Source organism: Xyrauchen texanus, chromosome 35, assembly GCF_025860055.1.
Source record: "Xyrauchen texanus isolate HMW12.3.18 chromosome 35, RBS_HiC_50CHRs, whole genome shotgun sequence".
In the NCBI taxonomy this organism is placed as follows: Eukaryota; Metazoa; Chordata; class Actinopteri; order Cypriniformes; family Catostomidae; genus Xyrauchen; species Xyrauchen texanus.
In genome coordinates, this window is record NC_068310.1 from 13,901,782 (window position 1) to 13,923,477 (window position 21,696).

The window sequence follows — 21,696 nt, forward strand, 5'->3', positions numbered from 1 at the left end:
TGCAGTAAGCTAATCAACAGGTCATTTTCACATGTGTCTAAGTGTCAGAGAGAGGATAGAAAACGTTTTGTCCAAGACACGTGAGTGGACTTTAAAGGAAAATATGCTGCAAAAGTGTTGAATATGGTCCTTGTAACATGTATTGCTTTTCAAACTGTAAAGGCATTAAGAACTTCTTCAATAGAGAGCTCTTTTTCATTACCAAGGATAAAAGAAATATCTCTGGAGAACATTTACAGAAAGATCCATAAAACACTTGTGTTGTTTTTGTCTTGTGCTAACACATTATGTTGAAAAATGACCGGCCCACTAAGATTGTTTAAAATCTCTCATATTGCTTATCAAAATATATTGTATTAGATCTTTTCATCAACTTCTATTTTGGTAATTATTAAAGGTTTCACACTACTGTTTTGAACTAATTTTAAACCTTTTCTTTGCACGTCTTCTTTGTAATTAGTACAATGCAATGAGCAAATTAGTTTCACTTGCCAAATTGAAGTGAGTATTCATGTATATCCCCACAGAAACATAAATATACAGAAGCACCTCAATGTCACGCTTATCCTTATTACTTCCTGAAACATACATATAACATAGACAATGATATATAACTTAGAGCAGACTTTCCTGACTTTCAAATGAGCCCAAACACAACATAAGTAGATCTTGAAATATTCCACAAAGAGTGTGCAAGACAATGCACAAGTGTGCGCTAAACATATGATGTGTGTGTATTTGCATGTCTGAGTGCACACATCCACATATAGGCTCATCTAAAGATTTGGGATGCTCCTTAATATTTCTGTATTTTGTAGTCTAATCCATTAATTTGCAATGGATGGTCATTCATTTTTGACCGGGAACACAAGTTTAACAAAGTGAAATAAAACCAATAAAATGTCAAGAAAACTGTCAATTACTTTTTTGTATTTCAGACACCATATGTGAACAAAATCAAGGTATTGTATTCCAATTGGAAATATATATATATATATATATATATATATATATATATATATATATATATATATATATATATATATATATATATATATAAACAATTAAAATCCAGGTCAAAATGACTCAACATAAGGGAGGATATGTGGAGGGCATGCTGGAACAAAATTAATCACTAAGAATACAATAGCCACAGCTTCTCAAAACAAAATAAAAGTGAAATACTCCTGCAGTATTAGAATAAACAATTCATGCATAGTTAAAAAGTGCAGGACACACAGAGAAATCCAATTGAAAAATTTTCCACTTTAATTCACCCAGTTCTGTACGAGACGTTGTTCAAATGAATTGACTACAAGAAAATGTATGAAAAAGGGAATAATTAATGGTTAAGAAAAAACATTGGAAAGAACAGTGGGTGTTTTAGGTTTGAGAGAACCCCTGATATCCACATGATCAATAAAAGGCCCAAATATACTGTACAACAAAACAAATAATTAATGCTAAACTGGAGGGAATATATGCAGAAATAACAGCATCAAACTAATTTGACAATAGTGGCAAAAACAACCCATGGATGTGGCACTGGTGCATTCAAGCACCATACACTTTGAAACACTGGAATTTTATCACCATACATTTACCCATACAGGGATGCGATTCTACCATTATCTTGGGTACATGTTTTTGAACGCATACACAGTATTTACGAATTCAAAGTCAATTACAGCACTTTAATAACTCTCCTGGAGGAATTTAATATCAGATGTTAACAGAAGTGTTTGCAAAAGCTGCAAATTGTTCCAGTTATAAAATATACATAGCTCATTCACATTAACATATGCAAACATCTGCCTTTTACCTGTCGTTATTCTGCCAAGTCTTACTGCATGCTTTGGCTTGTATAGAACCAATAGTCTATACAATTTGTAATTTTGTATTTATAAAAAAAAAAAAACCAACAACATCAAAAACACCCTGACCCAAGCAGAAAAATTCACAGCATAATTACATAGTATTGATAGTATCAAATATTATTTTTTAGTGGTAATGAAGCAGTTGCTAACCTACTTTAAGGTTTTTGTTGGCACATTTATAGGACAGTGTTGTCATATATGTTTCTATGAATAAACTGAATGAAATAGAAAAGAGAGAATGTATTGAGACCAAGCATTATGCACACACAATGGAATCAAGAATAACCTGCCAGTGAACTATAAGAAACCACTGGAGGAGGGTAGTCAACAAATAACAACTTGATTCTGTGGTTTAATATATTATAATGAATTTGAAGCCACACCTACTGCAGTAATTGTGGTCAGCCAAACAAACACACAAACAAAAACTAAAAATATACAAAGAGAAATAACAAAAATAAACTTTTGGGCTAAAACCATTTCTAATATAAAACCCCATGTCGCTATTTTATTACCCCATGTAGTATTTTCCAAGAAATATCAAAACGTTGGCGCATTGCAGTAGGATTTACACACCTGAATAAGCATTTTTCTTTCTGTCTGCCCACTAGCTTTATTCTACACTTCATTCCATCTCAGATTCTTCCTGTTCCTACCAGAACTGATGTTCATATTGGGCCAGACACTAGCATTTAATAACCGCAGCGGTTTTCAAATAGTTGATCAATGACAGAGCTGTCTGCTAGTGTTGACACGTCACCCAAATCCCGCTCATTACATGCTATCTTCCTCAGGACACGACGCATGATTTTCCCTGTTATAAAAACAAAACAAAAAAAGTTAATTACTTTCTAGTTTGATCAAAATGTTAATAAATTTATGAAATAATAATGAAATGCAGACATGTTAATACCTGATCTGGTTTTCGGAAGGCTAGGAGCATTCTGTATGTAGTCAGGTGTAGCTATAGCACCAATTTTCTCTCTTACTGTTCAAAAAAAGGAAGTTAATTGTTGTAAGCCATTACTTATGGTTCATGAACAAAAAAATTAATTTGGGGTTGTCTTTATAGAAAATCCCAATTAAACCAAAATTAAGAACTTATTTATTAACATAAATACCAAAAAAAAAAAAAGGATATACAAATCTAAAATGGACAATCTTTTTCCTTCCAGGAAAACAGACACAAATTTTTGACCAATAATACAAAATCTCTAGATTGACAATAGCCCCTCCCCCTAATACCATAATCTTTTGACAAGCAGGAACACAACAGTGCCTGACCACTTGTTCAACTGCTTAGGTTACAAAAGTATTTTTCCCATTCATTTCTAAGATAGGGATTTCATAAAATAGTGTGAAAGCATGAAATATTAGCAAAACTATTTGAAAATCGGTAAAAAAGAGTTACAAGTTACAGGCCTCTGTACTTTCCATCTGTCATGAGCGAATGAACTACAATCTCATAAAGCATTGTCAGTGATGTAATCAAATTTAAATCCATGGTAAATTATAAAACCGTTGATTATAAACATAGAAACAGCACATTTTACTTTCACTGCTCAGTGCTCTAAACATTCTAATCAGGATCATGGGTAGTGTAGTTCTTTGCCAGGAATTCTACTATTAATCACATTTGGTAAAAAATGGTTTGGTTAAAGTTAAAATAGTTCAAGTTAAAATAAAATGGACGATTGCTTCTACAGAAGCATCTGTCTTTAAAGGTTTATAAGTTATTGTTAAATAACAATTTGCCTATGGAAATAAATGTATGGGATTTTCACATCTAGATATTTATTCTAACAAGGAATATTTCTGTTTTAACAGAAATTAAACTCTATTGTCAGCATTTTTGGCATGTTGACTACCACAGAGAACACAATGAAGTAAACGGGTCAATACACAAAAGATTAACTACACACTTTTTCAGAAGCATAGCCAAAATAATTGAGCATAATGCATGTTAACGTAACAACATAACTTAACAACAATAATGTTAACATGCACTATCCTCAAGTGCTTAACCTTTCTTAACTTTTCGTCACATTTCCTGCTTTTGGATTTCTTTCCTTCTGACTCAGTTTCTGTTGGACAGTTTCTGTTGGATTAGTTGGACTAATCTCCTATTCAACTAAAGACGGGTGCACATTGTCGATTGTTGCTTGTCAGACTGTACGATATGAACACATTGATATTGCCATGGCACACTGTGCAACGTTATGTCAGACTGCACGATATACATCGTAGATGAATGTGGTCCCAATCGTCCTGATCAGTGAATGTGAATCAAGTTACGGTAGTGTTGCGGAATAGAAGCGGTCATTAGCATTTCTGTTGCTCCAATACCACTCCATTTTGAGCATAGGCTAACATTTACAAGAAAGATGAATTTTGTCAAATAGGCCTATAATAAGACAGCTTGATCACAAATACAGAAAATTACAGATGTTGAGAATGAACGTGAGTGCGGGAGGTAGCGTACAGTAATAATGAGCTAAAGCAAATATTCATTGTGAAAAGAGTAGGTTTCTTTCCAAGTGAATTCGAGTGTGAGAGAGGAGCGGAATATCTCATCTGGCTGTCGTAATAGCAGTCACACAATTAGAGGTCGACCGATTAATCGGTCCCTAGAGTCATTTTCCAGCAGAGTGAGGAAGGAGCTAAGTTCCTTGGCAAAAACGGTAAGGATTAAATTTGTATAACTACTTTATATTTAATTAAAAACTTTTGATATGTTACTGCCAACTTCGAGAAAAAACGTGACATGACGTTCGGCTACTTTGGATATTGATAGCGTAGTTGAAGTTGCATTATCACAGCAGAAGGGTTGCTATCATGTCACAATAAGGAAGCAAGAATTTTGCAATTACAGACAGTGAATCTGAGACTTTTATTTGTTCTGTTTGTGTGTCTTATATTTGAGAGGGTTGTCACTCAATGCAGAGAAATAAGTAATAAAAAAGATACCAACGCGCTATATGCTATTGAAGGACTGGCTTTGGTAAGCTCGGACATTACCGGTTCTGCTGTCAGTACTGGAGAAATTAAGAAAATACATTTATTATTGCTATAAAGAGAAAGTTATTTTATCTCGCCAGCCATTTCTATGTATAATAATTCTATGAAACCATTTGTCTGTGATGCAATTGAGCTATTCGCAGTCAGAGAGAGAGAGAGAGAGAGAGAGAGAGAGAGAGAGAGAGAGAGAGAGAGAGAGAGATCTCGCTGATGCGGTGCCGCAGCGAGCACAACACAAGCCCTGCATAATGAGTGACAGAACTAAACATTCAAACGTAGCCTGGTTTAGATCTGTGATATTAAGTCTGATTTTAATTTAGATTTCGATTAGATTATAAAAATAATATTTATACATAAGCCGCATTCTGTCTAGCACAACTTCCTTCCCTTCACAGCGGTGCACTGACATTTCTCCCTAAAACTCAAACTTAACGTCAGAATCAGCATGAGCGGTGATTGTTGTAAAATGCAGTCTAGCTACTGTTGCTAAATTGCGGAACGCGTTTAATAATAAAAAGAGCGCAAGAGATACCGTTCCCAAGTCGGTGTGCGCTCTGAAACAGACCACAACGAGACAAGCAATGTATAGGCTACTTTGGGTTTCATGTGCGCGTCTAAACGATCAAATATACACAAAAATATGTCAAAACGACCGGCTTGGAGATTCACTTAAACACAGTTTATGTCTTAAATGGACGTAGTTATGGAAATAGTTGGGAGAAAATATGCTGCATCAGGAGTCTATTAGATCCGAATTCGGTCTTAAAGGGGAAGCAGTCTAATAAACATGCTGACGATTGAGCCATTACTGCGAATCAAACAACAAAAGGCAAAGAGAAAATCACTTACAGCTCTTGAATGAATAACTTATGCATTAATAAGCATTAATCTATCTATGATAAACTATGCAGTGTTATTTTACAATTGATTACTGTATTAGATTTCTTTTTAGACCACACCTGAACAGTAATGTTAGTAGACCTTCCTGAAATTAAATCACTGTGCCTATATAACGTTTATCTTTGTGTAATTGTTTATCTTATGTTTATCTTTATATATATATATATATATAAAACAAAAAGAACTGCTAAGAATACAGTTGAAGTACCTGATCGATAAGCTGTATCGGTAAGAGTAGTAATACCATTAAAACCTTAACGATACCCATCCCTAGTTATGCCTGTGCTTCTCTTGGATGCTCTGAATATTGGATTATGTGTCTGGATTGCCCCTTAATTAAAGCTGCATTTGAATCTCAACCTTCGTGTCTCGGAGCAGTTCGTAACACCTGCTTTGTTTATTTAATATATTTGTTATACATTATTTATATAATATGTTTTTACATTATACATTTTTAATTTAAGTGTACAAGTGCAGATTGGTCAAGTGTTCAATAAATGTATTTGTTGAGAAATTTTGTCTATCTTAAGTAATTATTTGTTACATTTTATCTTTCAAATAGAAACAAGCACATATCGGCCAAATATCAGCCAAAATAAATCGGCAGCATTAATCGCCCCACGGCCGACCCGGATTTCAAAAGATCGGCATCGGCCTGAAAAAAACAATATCGGTCGACCTCTACACACAATATGGCTACGATGCTAAATTTCGTCAGAGGCTGAAGATCAACGCAAAGGCTATTAATCGCCCGTCTGTGAACATGTCACACTGAACTAAGTAAGATTGCTGATTTTGACCTGCGACGAGAGAAATCCTTTAGGAGTCCCGAAATTTGTCTCAGACAGCAGAATCGTGGACAAAATCATACAGTGTGCACTCGCCTTATGATGACTACAAATGTACGAATTACTAGACCCATGTGACATCTTCCAATCAGCAGTAATTCATTTTTATCAAGTTGCTGGTAGGTGATGCCATTATGCAAGTATTTTTTACACTCATTCAAAATAAAAGTTTCCCACGACCCCTTTGGGACCCCCTGGGAGGTCAAAACCCCCAGGTTAAGAACCACTGCTCTAGTGCGATAAAATCGCTTACTGACCTTGTATGTATAACGTTATACAGTATTTCAGCTCCTTTGTCATGACGATGTAACACCGGTAAACGATGTAGGTGAAAATTCCGGTAATTTTGCACGATGTAAAGGATACATCTCTAAAGAGAGTTCACAGAGTTTTCAGTTTTTTTATCATTGTCTTCTGTTTTTGAACAAGCCGTTATGTTGTGCGGTCCATGATCAGACTTACGGAGAAGACAATACGGCAGCACAGTGATTGAATGGAAGTGTTCCTACTCATGAATAATGTAAAGAAACACTCAGAATCTAATGACAGAGACAAGTTCTCTCCCAATTCACATCTCAGACTTTATGCATATACCTCATATTTTGTGATGTTGCTTCAACTTTTGTTTTACAACTGGAAGAACGAAATGGCTAAAAAAATTAATTATGTAGCCATGGTCCCCTTAGTGTTACCATTTTTTCTATTATGTGGATATGTGCGTAACTGTTAATATATCTAAAAAGGTGTTTTGGGTATTCATGAACCTTTAATGAATCAACAAAAATCTGACCCAAAACACTAAGCACACATACCTTGCTTTTTAAGCTCCGCCTCCAGCTTTTGGTTGTAGCTGATTCCGTCATTGAGAGTGACAAAGCAATAGAGACTCTCCCCTTTAACAGGGTGTGGCCTCCCCACAACTGCTGCTTCTGCTACGGCTTCATGCTCCACTAGAGCCGACTCCACCTCTGCTGTGCTCAATAGGTGCCCTAGAGAGAGAAAGAGATAGATCCACTCTCTGTATCAAAACATTTGCTCTATTATAGTCCATTCATTGTAATCTGTTCACGTATGTAAATGTTTCCACACCATTTCAATGCATTAGAGTCATACCAACAAAGAAGAAGACAATAGGCAAGAGATATTTGGGTGGAATGTGTGTCCTAAATTTCATCATTAGCTTTTCTACTTGTGGGAAACAAATGTGCCAACATTATAGCTGAACTTTAACACAATTAACGTGCATTATTTTAAGTCTCTTTCCACACTGGGGTATTAGATAGAAATTCTGTTGAATGCTTGATCTTTGTGTGAGGACACTCACCAGACACATTCAGCATGTCATCTATCCTTCCAGTGATCCAGTAGTACCCATCCTTATCTCTACGGCAACCTGGACAAACACAGCACACTTAACTATGCCACAATCTCTCACTTTTGATTATACACTCACCAAGCACTTTATTAGGAACTGTACACCAATACTGGGTAGGGCCTCCCTTTGTTCTCAAAACAGCCTCAATTCTTCGTGGCATGGATTCCACAAGATGTTGAAAACATTCCTTTGAGATTCTGGTCCATGTTGACATGATTGCTTCACAAGATTTCTGCAGATTAGTCAGCTGAGCATTCATGCTGCGAATCTCCCATTCTACCAAATCCAAAATATGTTCTATTGGATTCAGATACGGTGACTGGAAAGGCGACTGAAGAACAGTGAACTCATTGCCATGTTCATGAAACCAGTTTGAGATGACTTTGTTACATGCTGCATTATCATGCTGGAATAAGCCAGTAGAAGAATTAGGTAAATTATGGCCATGAAAGGATGCACAATGTCAGCAACAAAGGGCAGGTTGTGTCCATGGATTTATGATGTTGGCGCCAAATTCTAACCCTTCCATCCGTGTGCCTCAGCAGAAATTGAGATTCGTCAGACCAGGCTACATTTTTCTAGTCTTTAACTGTCTAGTTTTGATGAGCCTGTGCCTACTACAACCTCAGCTTTCTGTTCTTGGCTGACAGAAGAGGAACCTGATGTGGTCTTATGCTGTTGTAGCCCATCTGCCTCATGGTTCGACATGTTGTGCATTCTGAGATGCTATTCTGCTCATTACAATTGTACAGAGGGGTTATCTGAGTTACAATAGCCTTTCTGTCAGCTCGAACCAGTCTGGCCATTCTCTGTTGATCTCTCTCATCAACAAGGCATTTCCATCCACAGAACTGCTGCTCACATGATGTTTTTTTTTTTTGGCACCATTCTGAATAAATTCTAGAGACAGTTGTGCATGAAAATCCCAGGAGATCAGCAGCTACATAAATACTCAAACCAGCCCATCTGTCACCAACAATCATGCAATGGTCAAAATCACTGAGATCACATTTATTCCCCATTCTGATGGTTGATGTGAACGTTAACTGAAGCTCCTGACCCATATCTGCATGGTTTTATGCACTGCACTGCTGCCACATGATTGGCTTATTAGATAATCGCATGAATAAGTAGGTGTACCTAATAAAGTGCTCGGAGAGTGCATGTTAACCACTTGTACCTGTAATAAAATACACAGACTAATCACATCACAAATTACCATCTCCAGTGATATAATATCCAGGGAATTTTTTGAAGTAGGTGGTCTCAAACCTCAGGTGGTTCCCATATACAGTTCTCATCACACCTGGCCAAGGCTGTTTAAAAACCTGAGAGAAGTGGTTAAGAATTCAAACAACAATCTCAGATGTGAGATTAAGAGACTGTGAGACTACGTTTTTATTACATAAATTACATTTAAGTTTGTATTACTTTATTTCTTAAAATCAAATTTGTATTATTATTTTATATTTTATAACAGATAAAAGAAAAGGGGGAAAAGATTTTCTTTACCAGATAGCCCTCACTTGGTCCTTCAAGTTCCTCTCCTGACTCATTCAGAATGGCAGGTACAACCCCAAAAAAAGGAAATGTCTACAGAAACAAAGCAACAACAAAAACACATATATGATTAAATATTACACATCAAAATTGATGATGAGCAAAATTCAGTAGACTTAATACCAGCCTGAATATTTCCTTCAGCTACATTCTCACTCTACATACAGGAACACTTGAGTAGTAAGATATGCTGTGTAACATAAGAATAAGAAGCTGAAATCACTCACAGCAGAGCCTGGCTTCATGGGAGTGGCAGCTGGCAGAGGAGTTATTACATGCCCACCCTGACAAACACATAAACAGAAAGAGGAGTGACACCAAATTTTGTAGTATGAAAGCAATATGGATGAGTTGGATGAAAGATTTCAACTATTTGTCAATATTAGACTAAATCGCCCCTGTGAAAACAAGAACTTAATGCCATACTTCCTACTAAATCGAAGAACGAACTGGTGTGACATAATTTAGAACAAAACGTCATCGTTAGGTGTGACCAGGAGCTCCAGCTACCTTGAGGCCGATGGCTAAATCTGTTTGTTGTTCAGTGAGTCAAAATTAGTAAACATGAACACATCGATGTGTAGAGTTATTAGAGAGTTGGTGCAAATGTAAATACATCTGTACGATTGTTCGCTTAGAGACATTTTCCAAGACCAAGCCATGTTTTGTTTTTTGTTTAGTATACTAAAGGAATCAAATCTTCTCGAATACTCTGAAGTGCCCATTCACTCATGTGCCATCTGCAGCACAAGCCATTCACACATCTGTCCAAAGAAAGATAAAAGTAAATAAATCCCCTTGGATAAACAATGATATTCGCATTTTAAGGAGAAAGTGTACGAAGGCAGAATGTGCTTGGGAATCATCTAAACTTCATGCTCACTTTGAGCACATGAAGGATCTTTTAGTGCTGTACAATAAGATGGTTAAAGCTGCTAGAACTGCACATTTTTCTAAACGAATATCTAATAACTGCCATAACGCTAGGTTTTTATTCAAAACAAATAATAATCTGATCAACCCTGTGTTTAGTGTTGCATTTCTAAATAAAATTGTACATCAGCTGAAACCATCTACAGTGGTTACCACACAGATGCTGTTACTTTAAGACTTTTCAAGTAAGTTATTGGGACTTTAGACCTTGCTTTGTTGTCTATAGTAAATAGCTTGCTTGTGTCAGGATGTGTCCCAGAGGAGATAAAGACTGTGATAGTTCAACCGCTTCAGAAGAAGCCCTCATTAGACCTTTCAGTTGCAAATAACTATACACTAATCTCAAAAATTTTCATTTAAAAAATATTACAGAAAGCTGTAGCTAAGCAACTTTTCAAGGTAGTGAAGAACAACAATATTTTTGAGAAATTTCAGTCAGGATTTAGAGAAAACCACAGTACACTGCCCTTCTTAGGGTGAACAATGACTTACTGATGGTGGAGGATGCTGGAGAGTGCTCCATTTTAGTGTTGCTTGATTTAACTGCAGTGTTTGATAAAGTTTATCAATTAGTTTTAATTGATACATTGAAAATATGGGTGGGAATATCTGGGGTGGTTTAAATTGATTTGTTTACAACTTGTCGAATAGGAAATTTGTAGTGTCTGTTGGAGATGAGATGTCCTCCTCTAAAACAATTAAATGTGGTGTTCCATCAGGATCCCTGTTAGGGTCAATACTGTTTTCACTATACATGTTAGCGCTTGTTGTGAGATCTGAAAATACAATATTCATTTTCATTGCTATGCAGATGACCTGCATTTATATTTGTCATTGAATCCCAATGACCTGACTTATTTAAATGTTCTTCAAGCTTGTATAGCAAATGTAAAAATTTGATGGCATGTAATTTTCTTTAGTCAAATACTGATAAAACAGAGGTTGTTATAATCGGTCATAGTTAGAAAATAAATGTCAGATTGAGTCAGCACTTAGTTAGGTGGTCGCAAAAGTTCAGCGGGTAGTGCACAATTTGGGGGTCTATTTTCAAACTAATTTTAATTTTGAATATCATGTCAGGCAGTTGGTTTTGTCTTGTTTTTATCAGTTAAGGAACATTTCCAAAGTTTCCAATTAATTTTAGGGTAGATTTTAAAGCAATACATGGTTTGGTGCCAGAATATTTAGCAGAACATTTAAGACCTTCAAAACAGTTAGACCTCTTAGATCTTCTTGTCATGAACTGTTGAATATTCCAAGATTCAGATACAAAACTATAAGGTGATACAGCATTTGTAGTGAAGTCCCCACGATTATGGAACAGCCTGCCCTGAGATATTAGGTCTGCTGTATCTGTGTCTGTTTTTAAGTCTCGTTTAAAACTAATTTGTGTAGACCTGATTTTACAACTATGTGAATGTGTTGTGTATTACTGAGTGTGTTTTGATTTTATACTTTGTGAGGCACTTTGTGCTAAATTGCTAACAGGTGTAAAGTTATTATTATAAGTGGAACTTTAAGTGTAGACTATAGGTTAAAGAGGGAATGGTGCAGTCCATACAGTCTCAGTCTGCCAGAATGTGTCAACCACTGGGCATCTCTTCTCTCCCACCACACTGTAGTACCACTGCCAGGCTTCTGGGTTTATGGGCTCCCCTACTGTCCCTAAAATTTTTAGAGAATCACGCTTACACCTGAGGACACAAACCAAATATGGAACATTACATAAGCACTGATTGTTAAAGTAAAAAACTGGCACAAGTTGACCCATATTATTTACAATGGAGACTTTGGGTGGTGAATGGGTTTTTAAATGGGTGTTCTGTTAGCGGACTCTGTATGATTAGCAGACACAAGTATGATTGCACATGCTTTATTTCAGACTGACATCGCATTGAATGTAGGATAGATCTACTAAGTAGCAAACTTACTTCAGAACAGGCTCACTGCCATACTTCATAAGCAGCCGGATGGCAGTTGGTGCTGTGTAGAACTTGGAGACATGATATTTATCAACAATCTCCCACATTCGGCTCACATCTGGGTATGTGGGTAAACCCTCAAACTAGGAACAGAAGTTGAAATTGGTTACATTTTTTATTTCCTAATTTCTAATTCTACAACAATAACAGACTAATGAGATATCTAAAAAACTGCTACTATATCGTATTCGGCATGGTTTTAATCGATTAATGATGCAGTATTCCATTTCTGCACCACTAGTGGCACCAAAGAGAATTGCAAAACTAATGAATGCTTTCAATCAAGCAATCCCTCCGTTTCCATTTTTGGGCCAAACAGGTAGTCTGGCCACCAAACTTATGGCATTGGTTAAGAGAGTCCAGAGCACAAATACAAAATATGACACACTTTTGAGTGCTTGTTCTCAACTAAACAATATATCAAAGTGTAGTTCAGTATCAGTGAAAAGGAAGGTCCCCTCACCAGCACACTGGTTGCCCCATTGGCCAGGGGCCCATATGTTATGTAAGAGTGACCTGTGATCCAACCAATGTCTGCAGTGCACCAGTAAACATCATCAGGGTGATAATCAAACACCAGCTTGAAAGTGGCAGCAGTGTATAGCATGTAGCCACTTATGGTGTGCAGTACACCCTATTGCAGAGGAAAAGAGGGACAAATAAGAGATATACTATATATAAAAGCAAATAATGCACACAAGTTGATAAAAGACAAAGGGGCTTCAAAGAATCTACCTTCGGTTTTCCAGTAGAACCACTGGTGTAAAGGATGAAGAGTGGGTCTTCTGATTCACACCAGACAGGCTCACACTCTTCTGAAGCTCCACCAATCAGAGAGTGCCAACACAAATCTACCTCAGGATTCCACGGCACCTGCACCAATCACAGCACAGAGAGCATGCATAATTAACTTTAGCTCTCCTAACTGTTGTTTACTCTTGCTGGTGTAACAAAAATCTGAAAAATAATACAACATTTTGATAAAGCAACATTTTGAAATCCATTTAAGGTTTCAAAATGTAAATCATGCCATAAAATTAAAAAATAATGTTGCTTGCAAGTCCTTGCGGGAAGCTTGTACTTACAAGCTAAAAAATGGTCATTATATGAAGTGTGTTCAAGCCCAATACATTATCATGCTACTTGGGCTTTCATTGCAAGTATATTACAATGTACTATACTAGAAGTCAACCGATATATCAGTTTTACAGATTAATCTGTGCCGATTATTGTTATCGCAAAAAACTTTGGCAATAGCTACTAAGTTTATTTTTTCCTCTGAGGCTGGTGCTGAAGTATTTTACAGTTGGAATGGTTCTACAGTATAACAGAGGCCTCTAGAGGTGAAATAAAAACAATCACTGTCACCTCTTTGGGATTTGTTCATTACTGACTATTCTTCCATAGTTTTATCCCCACTTCAATGCATCTTTTGTTATTTTGAGTCACTCAGGTGTCCCTTGAGGAAAAGTCTGTTTTTATATAATACTGAATATGGGACAACTATAACAAGCAATTACTGAAGATCTATTGTTGACGAATCACTGCTATTATGGTATTTATTAGCCCATTAGACAACATTTCCTTTAAAGTGTTTATACAGTGCATCCGGAAATTATTCACAGTGCTTCACTTTTTTCACATTTGGTGAAAAGTGTGTCATATTTTGCATTTGTGCTCTGGACTCTCTTAACCAATGCCATAAATGGATTAAATTAATTATTTTCCTCAAAATTCTACAAACAATACTCCATAATGACAATGTGAAAGAAGTTTCTTTTAAATATTTGTAAATGTAGAAAAAAATAAAATAAATCACACGTACATAAGTATTCACAGCCTTTGTTCAATACTTTGTTGAAGCACCTTTGGCACCAATTACAGCCTCAAGTCTTTTTGAGTATGATGCTACAAGCTTGGCACACCTATTTTTGAGCAGTTTCTCCCATTCTTATTTGCAGGACCTCTCAAGCCCCATCAGGTTCGATGGGAAGCATCAGTGCACAGCCATTTTCAGATCTCTGCAGATATGTTCAATCGGGTTCAAGTCTGGGTTCTGGCTGGGCCACTCAAGGACATTCACAGAGTTGTCCCGTAGCCACTCCTTTGTTATCTTGGCTGTGTGCTTAGGGTCGTTGTCCTGTTGGAAGATGAACCTTCGCCCAAGTCTGAGATCCAGAGTGCTCTGGAGCAGGTCTTTCCCTCAATCCTGACTAGTCTCCCAGTTCCTGCCGCTGAAAAACATCCCCACAGCATGATGCTGCCACCACCATGCTTCACTGTAGGGATGGTGTTGGCCAGGTGATGAGCGGTGCCTGGTTTCCTCCAGACATGACACTTGCCATTCAGGCCAAATAGTTCAATCTTGGTTTCATCAGACCAGAGAATTTTGTTTCTCATGGTCTGAGAGTCCTTCAGGTGCTTTTGGCAAACTCCAGGTGGGCTGTTATGTGCTCCAGGTGGGCTTCCATCTGGCCACTCTACCATACAGGCCTGATTGGTGGAGTGCTGCAGAGATGGTTGTTCTTCTGGAAGGTTCTCTTCTCTCCACAGAAAAATGCTGGAGCTCTGTCAGAGTGACGGGTTCTTAGTCACCTCCCTAACTAAGGCCCTTCTCCCCTGATCGCTCAGTTTGGCTGGGCAGCCAGCTCAAGGAAGAGTCCTGGTGGTTCCAAACTTCCATTTAAGGATGATGGAGGCCACTGTGCTCAATGGGACCTTCAATGCTCTTCAAGTTGTAGAAACATCTCAAGGATGATCAGTGGAAACAGGATGCATCTGAGCTCAGGCAAAGGCTGTGAATACTTATGTACATGTGATATTTTCGTTTTTTATTTTTAATAGATTTGCAAAGATTTCAAACAAACTTCTTTCACATTGTCATTATGGGGTATTGTTTGTAGAATTTTTAGGAAAATAATGAATTTAATCAATTCTGGAATAAGGCTGTAACATAACAAAATGTGGAAAAAGTGAAGCGCTGTGAATAATTTCCAGATGCACTGTATTGTCATATATTTCAGATGATTATAAAGATGAATGCTTTGTTTCCCGTGTGTTTGTGTGAGCTGAAAGCACAGACATTTCAAAATAAGAGGTCCTAGTGTATTTCAGGCTTGTTTATAATTAAAAGTCCCACATTATAGCACCAAATCTTTTTTTCCCCCACTGGTTATTGGTGGAATTTTGGTTGAACAATCAAATGCATCTGGGATTTTATTAACTTTTTTTTCCATTTAGTAAGTCCTATAATGGCAAGATTAATCACTCTTCGTCATCAAAATTACAAACTGCATACAACTGATTGTACACTAAATAAATTCTCTCATGATTTTAAATTGACACACCCCTAAATCAGAATATCAGGGCTCAAAGAGTTTCTCACTGGTTATTATGCAATCGTAAACAATCATTCCGACATTACTTGAGGGCAGTAAAATAAAAGATGTGGAACGAACACACCTGGGAAGATTGTCTACAGAAAACCATCCATTTGATTCTGAGATTTATGTGGATATGAGTAATGTCAATCAGACTGATTTGATTCGATGCAAATTGCAGCACAAAAGCCCATCTAATTTAATTTAGTTAACACATTTTAAAAACTAAGAAGTGAAAGCATCTGAAAATATCATGTTTAGTTAATGATGCATAAAACAAAAACACAGACACAAAAAAGACAGAAACACATCATTACAGAAGTCTTGATGATCTAGATATGCATGCAGCTCAGGGACTGAGGGAGAACTACATAAGCACTCAAGTTTCATTCATGTGACAAGAGCATCTACATGGAACTAATGGTGAGCATTTGGCTACACAAAAAGAGAGCAAGAGAGCAGACAAATCCATTAGACAGTGTTAGAGAAGATTTTAGTACATACAACTGCAACTCATTGAGTCTAGTCACTAAAAGATGATACATGAGCTTCCCAGTAACGTTTCCACTGTCAAGAAGTGTTTTGGGATGAAATCGTGCATTGGTGGACCAATAATGTTAATGTGAAGATACCATTTAGAACATGAACACAAGGACAGACTACATAAGAAATATTTTACTATCAGATCTTTTACTAGGAATAGTAAAAGATTTACAGTACTAGTACATGGATCAGAACAAACAGTAACACTTTATAATAATTTATTAATAAGTCATGAACATTATAGAATGCTTAACAGACGAGTAGTTAATTGCAGTCAAATAGATTAATCAATACTTCATGACATGAAAATTCACTTCTAACTTTTCTCAATGCACATTAATGATTTAAGCATTATACAGTACCATGCAATAATTTAATTGTTATTAAATGACAATTATTATAAAGTGTTTTCAAACAAACATTACAGACAGACTTTCCATTCAGATGTAACACTTGAATAGACTGTAAACAGCATTAAACACTGGCATTAAAAGAAAAAAAGTGCAAGTGCAGTGAATATTCCAGGTAATTTTTAACTTGAATGTCTACGGTAAGCATCTAGTGCATGCTGCTGAATACCATAGAAAATATTTTCAAAATGTCCCACCATTTGTAGTGAATGTAAACCGCTTACAATGGATGTCTGGCAGGTAAGCGATATTAAATATCACATGTTAGCATGAGACTGGTGTAAAAGAATCAATTACCACCCTTTCTGGGCAAAGTTATTTCCAATCCTTCACCTCATGTCATTACCACATAAAAAGTAAATCCGGTTAGTTTCACTTTGTATCTGTGCAAGAACACAAGGAAGGGACACTGAAGGGATGTGACATAACTACAGTCAGGTCCATAAATATTGGGACATCGACACAATTCTAATCTTTTTGGCTCTATACACCACCACAATGGATTTGAAATGAAACGAACAAGATGTGCTTTAACTGCAGACTTTCAGCTTTAATTTGAGGGTATTTACATCCAAATCAGGTGAACGGTGTAGGAATTACAACAGTTTGTATATGTGCCTCCCACTTTTTAAGGGACCAAATGTAATGGGACAATTGGCTGCTCAGCTGTTCCATGGCCAGGTGGGTGTTATTCCCTCATTATCCCATTTACAAGGAGCAGATAAAAGGTCCAGAGTTCATTTCAAGTGTGCTATTTGAATCTCTTGCTGTCAACTCTCAATATGAGATCCAAAGAGCTGTCACTATCAGTGAAGCAAGCCATCATTAGGCTGAAAAATCAAAACAAACCCATCAGAGAGATAGCAAAAACATTAGGTGTGGCCAAATCAACTGTTTGGAACATTCTTAAAAAGAAAGAACGCACCAGTGAGCTCAGCAACGCCAAAAGACCCGGAAGACCACGGAAAACATCTGTGGTGGATGACCGAAGAATTCTTTCCCTGGTGAAGAAAACACCCTTCACAACAGTTCTGGAACAACATCCTATGGACAGATGAGACAAAGATCAACTTGTACCAGAGTGATGGGAAGAGAAGAGAAGAGTATGGAGAAGGAAAGGAACTGCTCATGATCCAAAGCATACCACCTCATCAGTGAAGCATGGTGGTGGTAGTGTCATGGCGTGGGCATGTATGGCTTCCAATGGAACTGGTTCTCTTGTATTCATTGATGATGTGACTGCTGACAAAAGCAGCAGGATGAATTCTGAAGTGTTTCGGGCAATATTATCTGCTCATATTCAGCCAAATGTTTCAGAACTCATTGGACGGCGCTTCACAGTACAGATGGACAATGACCCGAAGCATACTGCAAAAGCAACCAAAGAGTTTTTTAAGGGAAAGAAGTGGAATGTTATGCAATGGCCAAGTCAATCACCTGACCTGAATCCGATTGAGCATGCATTTCACTTGCTGAAGACAAAACTGAAGGGAAAATGCCCCAAGAACAAGCAGGAACTGAAGACAGTTGCATTAGAGGCCTGGCAGAGCATCACCAGGGATGAATCCCAGCGTCTGGTGATGTCTATGCATTCCAGACTTCAGGCTGTAATTGACTGCAAAGGATTTGCAACCAAGTATTAAAAAGTGAAAGTTTGATTTATGATTGTTAATCTGTCCCATTACTTTTGGTCCCTTAAAAAGTGGGCGGCACATATACAAACTGTTGTAATTCCTACACCGTTCACCTGATTTGGATGCAAATACCCTCAAATTAAAGCTGAAAGTCTGCAGTTAAAGCATATCTTGTTCGTTTCATTTCAAATCCATTGTGGTGGTGTATAGAGCCAAAAATATTAGAATTGTGTCGATTTCCCAATATTTATGGACCTGACTGTATGTCACTGTAAACATTGTTTACATGGAGCAAACTCAAGAATTAAGTCTCTAATCCATAATTGGAAGTTCATCTGCCTAAAAAAGTAGTCCCACCTCAAAAGTTAGACACATTACAGCTCCAATAACACAGTTTTTACTGAAGAATTCTTGAAAGCTGCACATTTTTGCTTTTATACTGTCCAGTCAACATGTCCCATAGGCTTTCATTGTAATTATATTATGTAGTAAGCCCTACATAATTTTCCATATTTTTTTACACTGAACAAATTAAGTGACAATTCAAAATTATTTTCTGGTGAACAGATGATGTCCATGGACATAAGTTAACGCATCAATAACCTGGAAAATTCCTTTATTAAAAAGCATTTTCAGGAGAAACTGATGAATGGCAAGTCTGATAAGTGCGTTACTGTGTACGGTGAAATGCATTTGCTAGAGCAAACACATAAAGACATACACACACCTTTTGCTGTGAGAAGGTGAAGATAGTGCTAAAGGTCTCGAGCCATCCCCAAGAGCAGACACACCAGGTGTTAATAAAACAGGAGAAGTTAAAAAAAAAAAAAAAAAAGAACGAAAAGTAGTGCACAAAAGGAGACATGAAATACCTGTGGGGACGGACGGACCTTCTTTATTCTTTCTTTCTGTTTCTCCTGCTAAAGGGGGTTAATGGAGAGATTACTCAAACCGACAGAGAAGGAACTAGAGACACAGACCCATATTGGGGGGGGGGTTGTACTGAAGACCTTTAGTCAAAGTTTAACTGACATCAATATCATTAAACAGGGTTTGTATAGATGATTCAAAGTGAAATTTGAAGAATGTGAATCACCAAAAGTAGAAGGAGAACATCAAAGGACTTAAATATTGATCTTTTTCTCACCCACACCCTACATATCACTTCAGAAGGCATGGATTAAACCACTGGAGTTTTATGGATTACTTTTTGGAGCTTCAAAATTTTGGCACCCATTCGCTTTCATTGTGAGGACCTACAGAGCTGAAATATTCTTCACTTGTGTTCAGCAGATGAAAGAAAGTCATACACATCTGGGATAGCATGAGGGCAAGTAAATAATGAGAGAATTAAAATATTTGTGTGAACTAACACTTTAAGTAAATGAGAGCTTTCCAACGAAAGTGAATAACTAGGTCTGTAAAAGGTAGTCCATATGACTCTTGCTAAGTTCCATGTTTCTAAATTCATAGAACAGCTTTATGTGAGGAACTGCCCAAAACGGCAAATGTTGTCAGCCACTACCTGTAACTCACAAAGCTTTCCTTCCACAAGAGGTTGCTTGATGGCCCAGAAACCCAAATTCTGCATTGATCTGTATATAAATCTCAGAACACTTTATATATCACTGGAGACATTTTTAATCTGGAGATAATTTTTTTTATTACAACTGACAGTCCACAACAGCACTATCTATAAAATAATTATAGTACTAATCGATTGTGATTGGTCCATCCTGAAGAGTTGCAAAAAGTAACAGGTGCCACGTGACAGCACCATACAGTATTATAAGTGCCACTTCAGCAGCGGTCTGAACCCCTAGAGAATAATTTACACCTGATAATTATAATGAAAAAATGCACACGCAGCTGAATACTATCTGGTATTTGGCTGTAGCGGGGTTTGTCTTTCTCTAAATGGATTGTATCCATAGTTTTTCGAAGTTATTAAATGATTTCAGCAATGTATTAAATGTCTCTATAATTAAAGCACTTTTTAAGCATATCTTGGTAAAAAAAAATAGCTATTTCCAAGGTTTTGTAGTATTAAAAAAAAAAAAAAGAGTCAAATTCAAGTACCTTAAGCACTTCAAGCACCTTGTACGAACCCAGATTAAAGGATTAAATCAGGTCAGCTGGCACAGCACATAAATAAATATTAAAGATAATGCATCTAAATGTTTCAAAGGTCTTCAGCACAATAGCTCACATCAGATCTATATAGATTCACAACAGTAATACAAAGCCTGTGTTAAATAAACAAGATAGATCTGTAACACGCAAGAGGGACGACTCAAAACTCCTGCAGGACAGGAGTTAAAAGGATAGTTCATTAAAAAAAATAAATAAATTGTCATCAATAAACCCATATGACTTTCTTTCCTCCATGGAACAAAAAAAAGGGACATTGAGGAATGTTCATGCTGCTCTTTGCCATAACACAAAAAAGGGACTTAATCTCAGAAAAGGACAAATTGGCATCATAAAGTAGATAATTCTATGGACCGAGTTCTATGTACAACAGTGGATTGAAGATTCTTTGAAATTGTCCTTTTGTTCTCCAGAAAAGAATGTCAAAAAGGTTTGGAATGCATTTTTGGAGGAACTACCCATTTAACAATTCAGGAATCAGAACAAAGACTATTAAAAGGGACATTGTTGTACATTTTCATCCAAATCTGCTTCCCCACTTATTGTACAGCTCTCCACTGATTTAGATATTATTATAATCCATGTAGTTATTTTAAAACAAAGTGTGTGGCTTCTTTTTAAGGGATTACAAGAAGCCACAAACCAGCCAATAACTGTGTCTGCTTGGTCGATTAACAGTTAACAAGTGTTTACTATCGATTTGCAGCGTTGAAAATGGATAACAAACAATCTTTGTTTTAAGTTTTTGAAAGTTGAGAAAATATAGCATTTGATGAAATTAATTTGCTGTCATTCAATTGTATTATGTATCTGCATTGTATTGGCCATGAGCCACACTGGACTCCATAACATTATTGGCCATTAAAAACCCGGTGTTGGTCACTAAGACCCTGTTTAAACCTGGTATTAAGATGCATCTTGGGTGATCTGATCACATGTGGTCAGGTGAGACACGTCGCTGATAACACCAGGTCATTTAAATGCATCTCCTCTGACCAGATTTGGAGGGGAGGGTCTCTGATTTCCTGTCAACATACATCAGCCACAATGCCAGTGTGTTATTGCATGACATTAAAGTGCTACGA

At 36.9% G+C, this 21,696-nt stretch overlaps 1 protein-coding gene across 2 annotated transcripts in view; it reads right to left on the reverse strand.

Annotated features, from left to right (window-relative positions):
- Nucleotides 1-1,075: 1,075 nt before the first annotated feature.
- The window catches only part of LOC127628775 (acetyl-coenzyme A synthetase, cytoplasmic-like), a 31,861-nt gene continuing 11,240 nt past the window's right edge, over nucleotides 1,076-21,696 (reverse strand). Inside the window, exons 8-19 of one of the 2 annotated variants that reach the window (XM_052105649.1) lie at nucleotides 19,333-19,380; nucleotides 13,229-13,366; nucleotides 12,957-13,127; nucleotides 12,443-12,576; nucleotides 12,073-12,205; nucleotides 9,806-9,862; nucleotides 9,531-9,611; nucleotides 9,238-9,346; nucleotides 7,968-8,036; nucleotides 7,456-7,632; nucleotides 2,791-2,865; nucleotides 1,076-2,691 (exon numbers count right to left, since the gene is read on the reverse strand). In XM_052105649.1, coding sequence (XP_051961609.1) covers nucleotides 2,570-2,691; nucleotides 2,791-2,865; nucleotides 7,456-7,632; nucleotides 7,968-8,036; nucleotides 9,238-9,346; nucleotides 9,531-9,611; nucleotides 9,806-9,862; nucleotides 12,073-12,205; nucleotides 12,443-12,576; nucleotides 12,957-13,127; nucleotides 13,229-13,366; nucleotides 19,333-19,380 — 1,314 coding nt within the window. In that variant the 3' untranslated portion in view covers nucleotides 1,076-2,569. The remainder of the gene's footprint in view (nucleotides 2,692-2,790; nucleotides 2,866-7,455; nucleotides 7,633-7,967; nucleotides 8,037-9,237; nucleotides 9,347-9,530; nucleotides 9,612-9,805; nucleotides 9,863-12,072; nucleotides 12,206-12,442; nucleotides 12,577-12,956; nucleotides 13,128-13,228; nucleotides 13,367-19,332; nucleotides 19,381-21,696) is intronic. The other variant, XM_052105651.1, reaches the window with a different exon arrangement.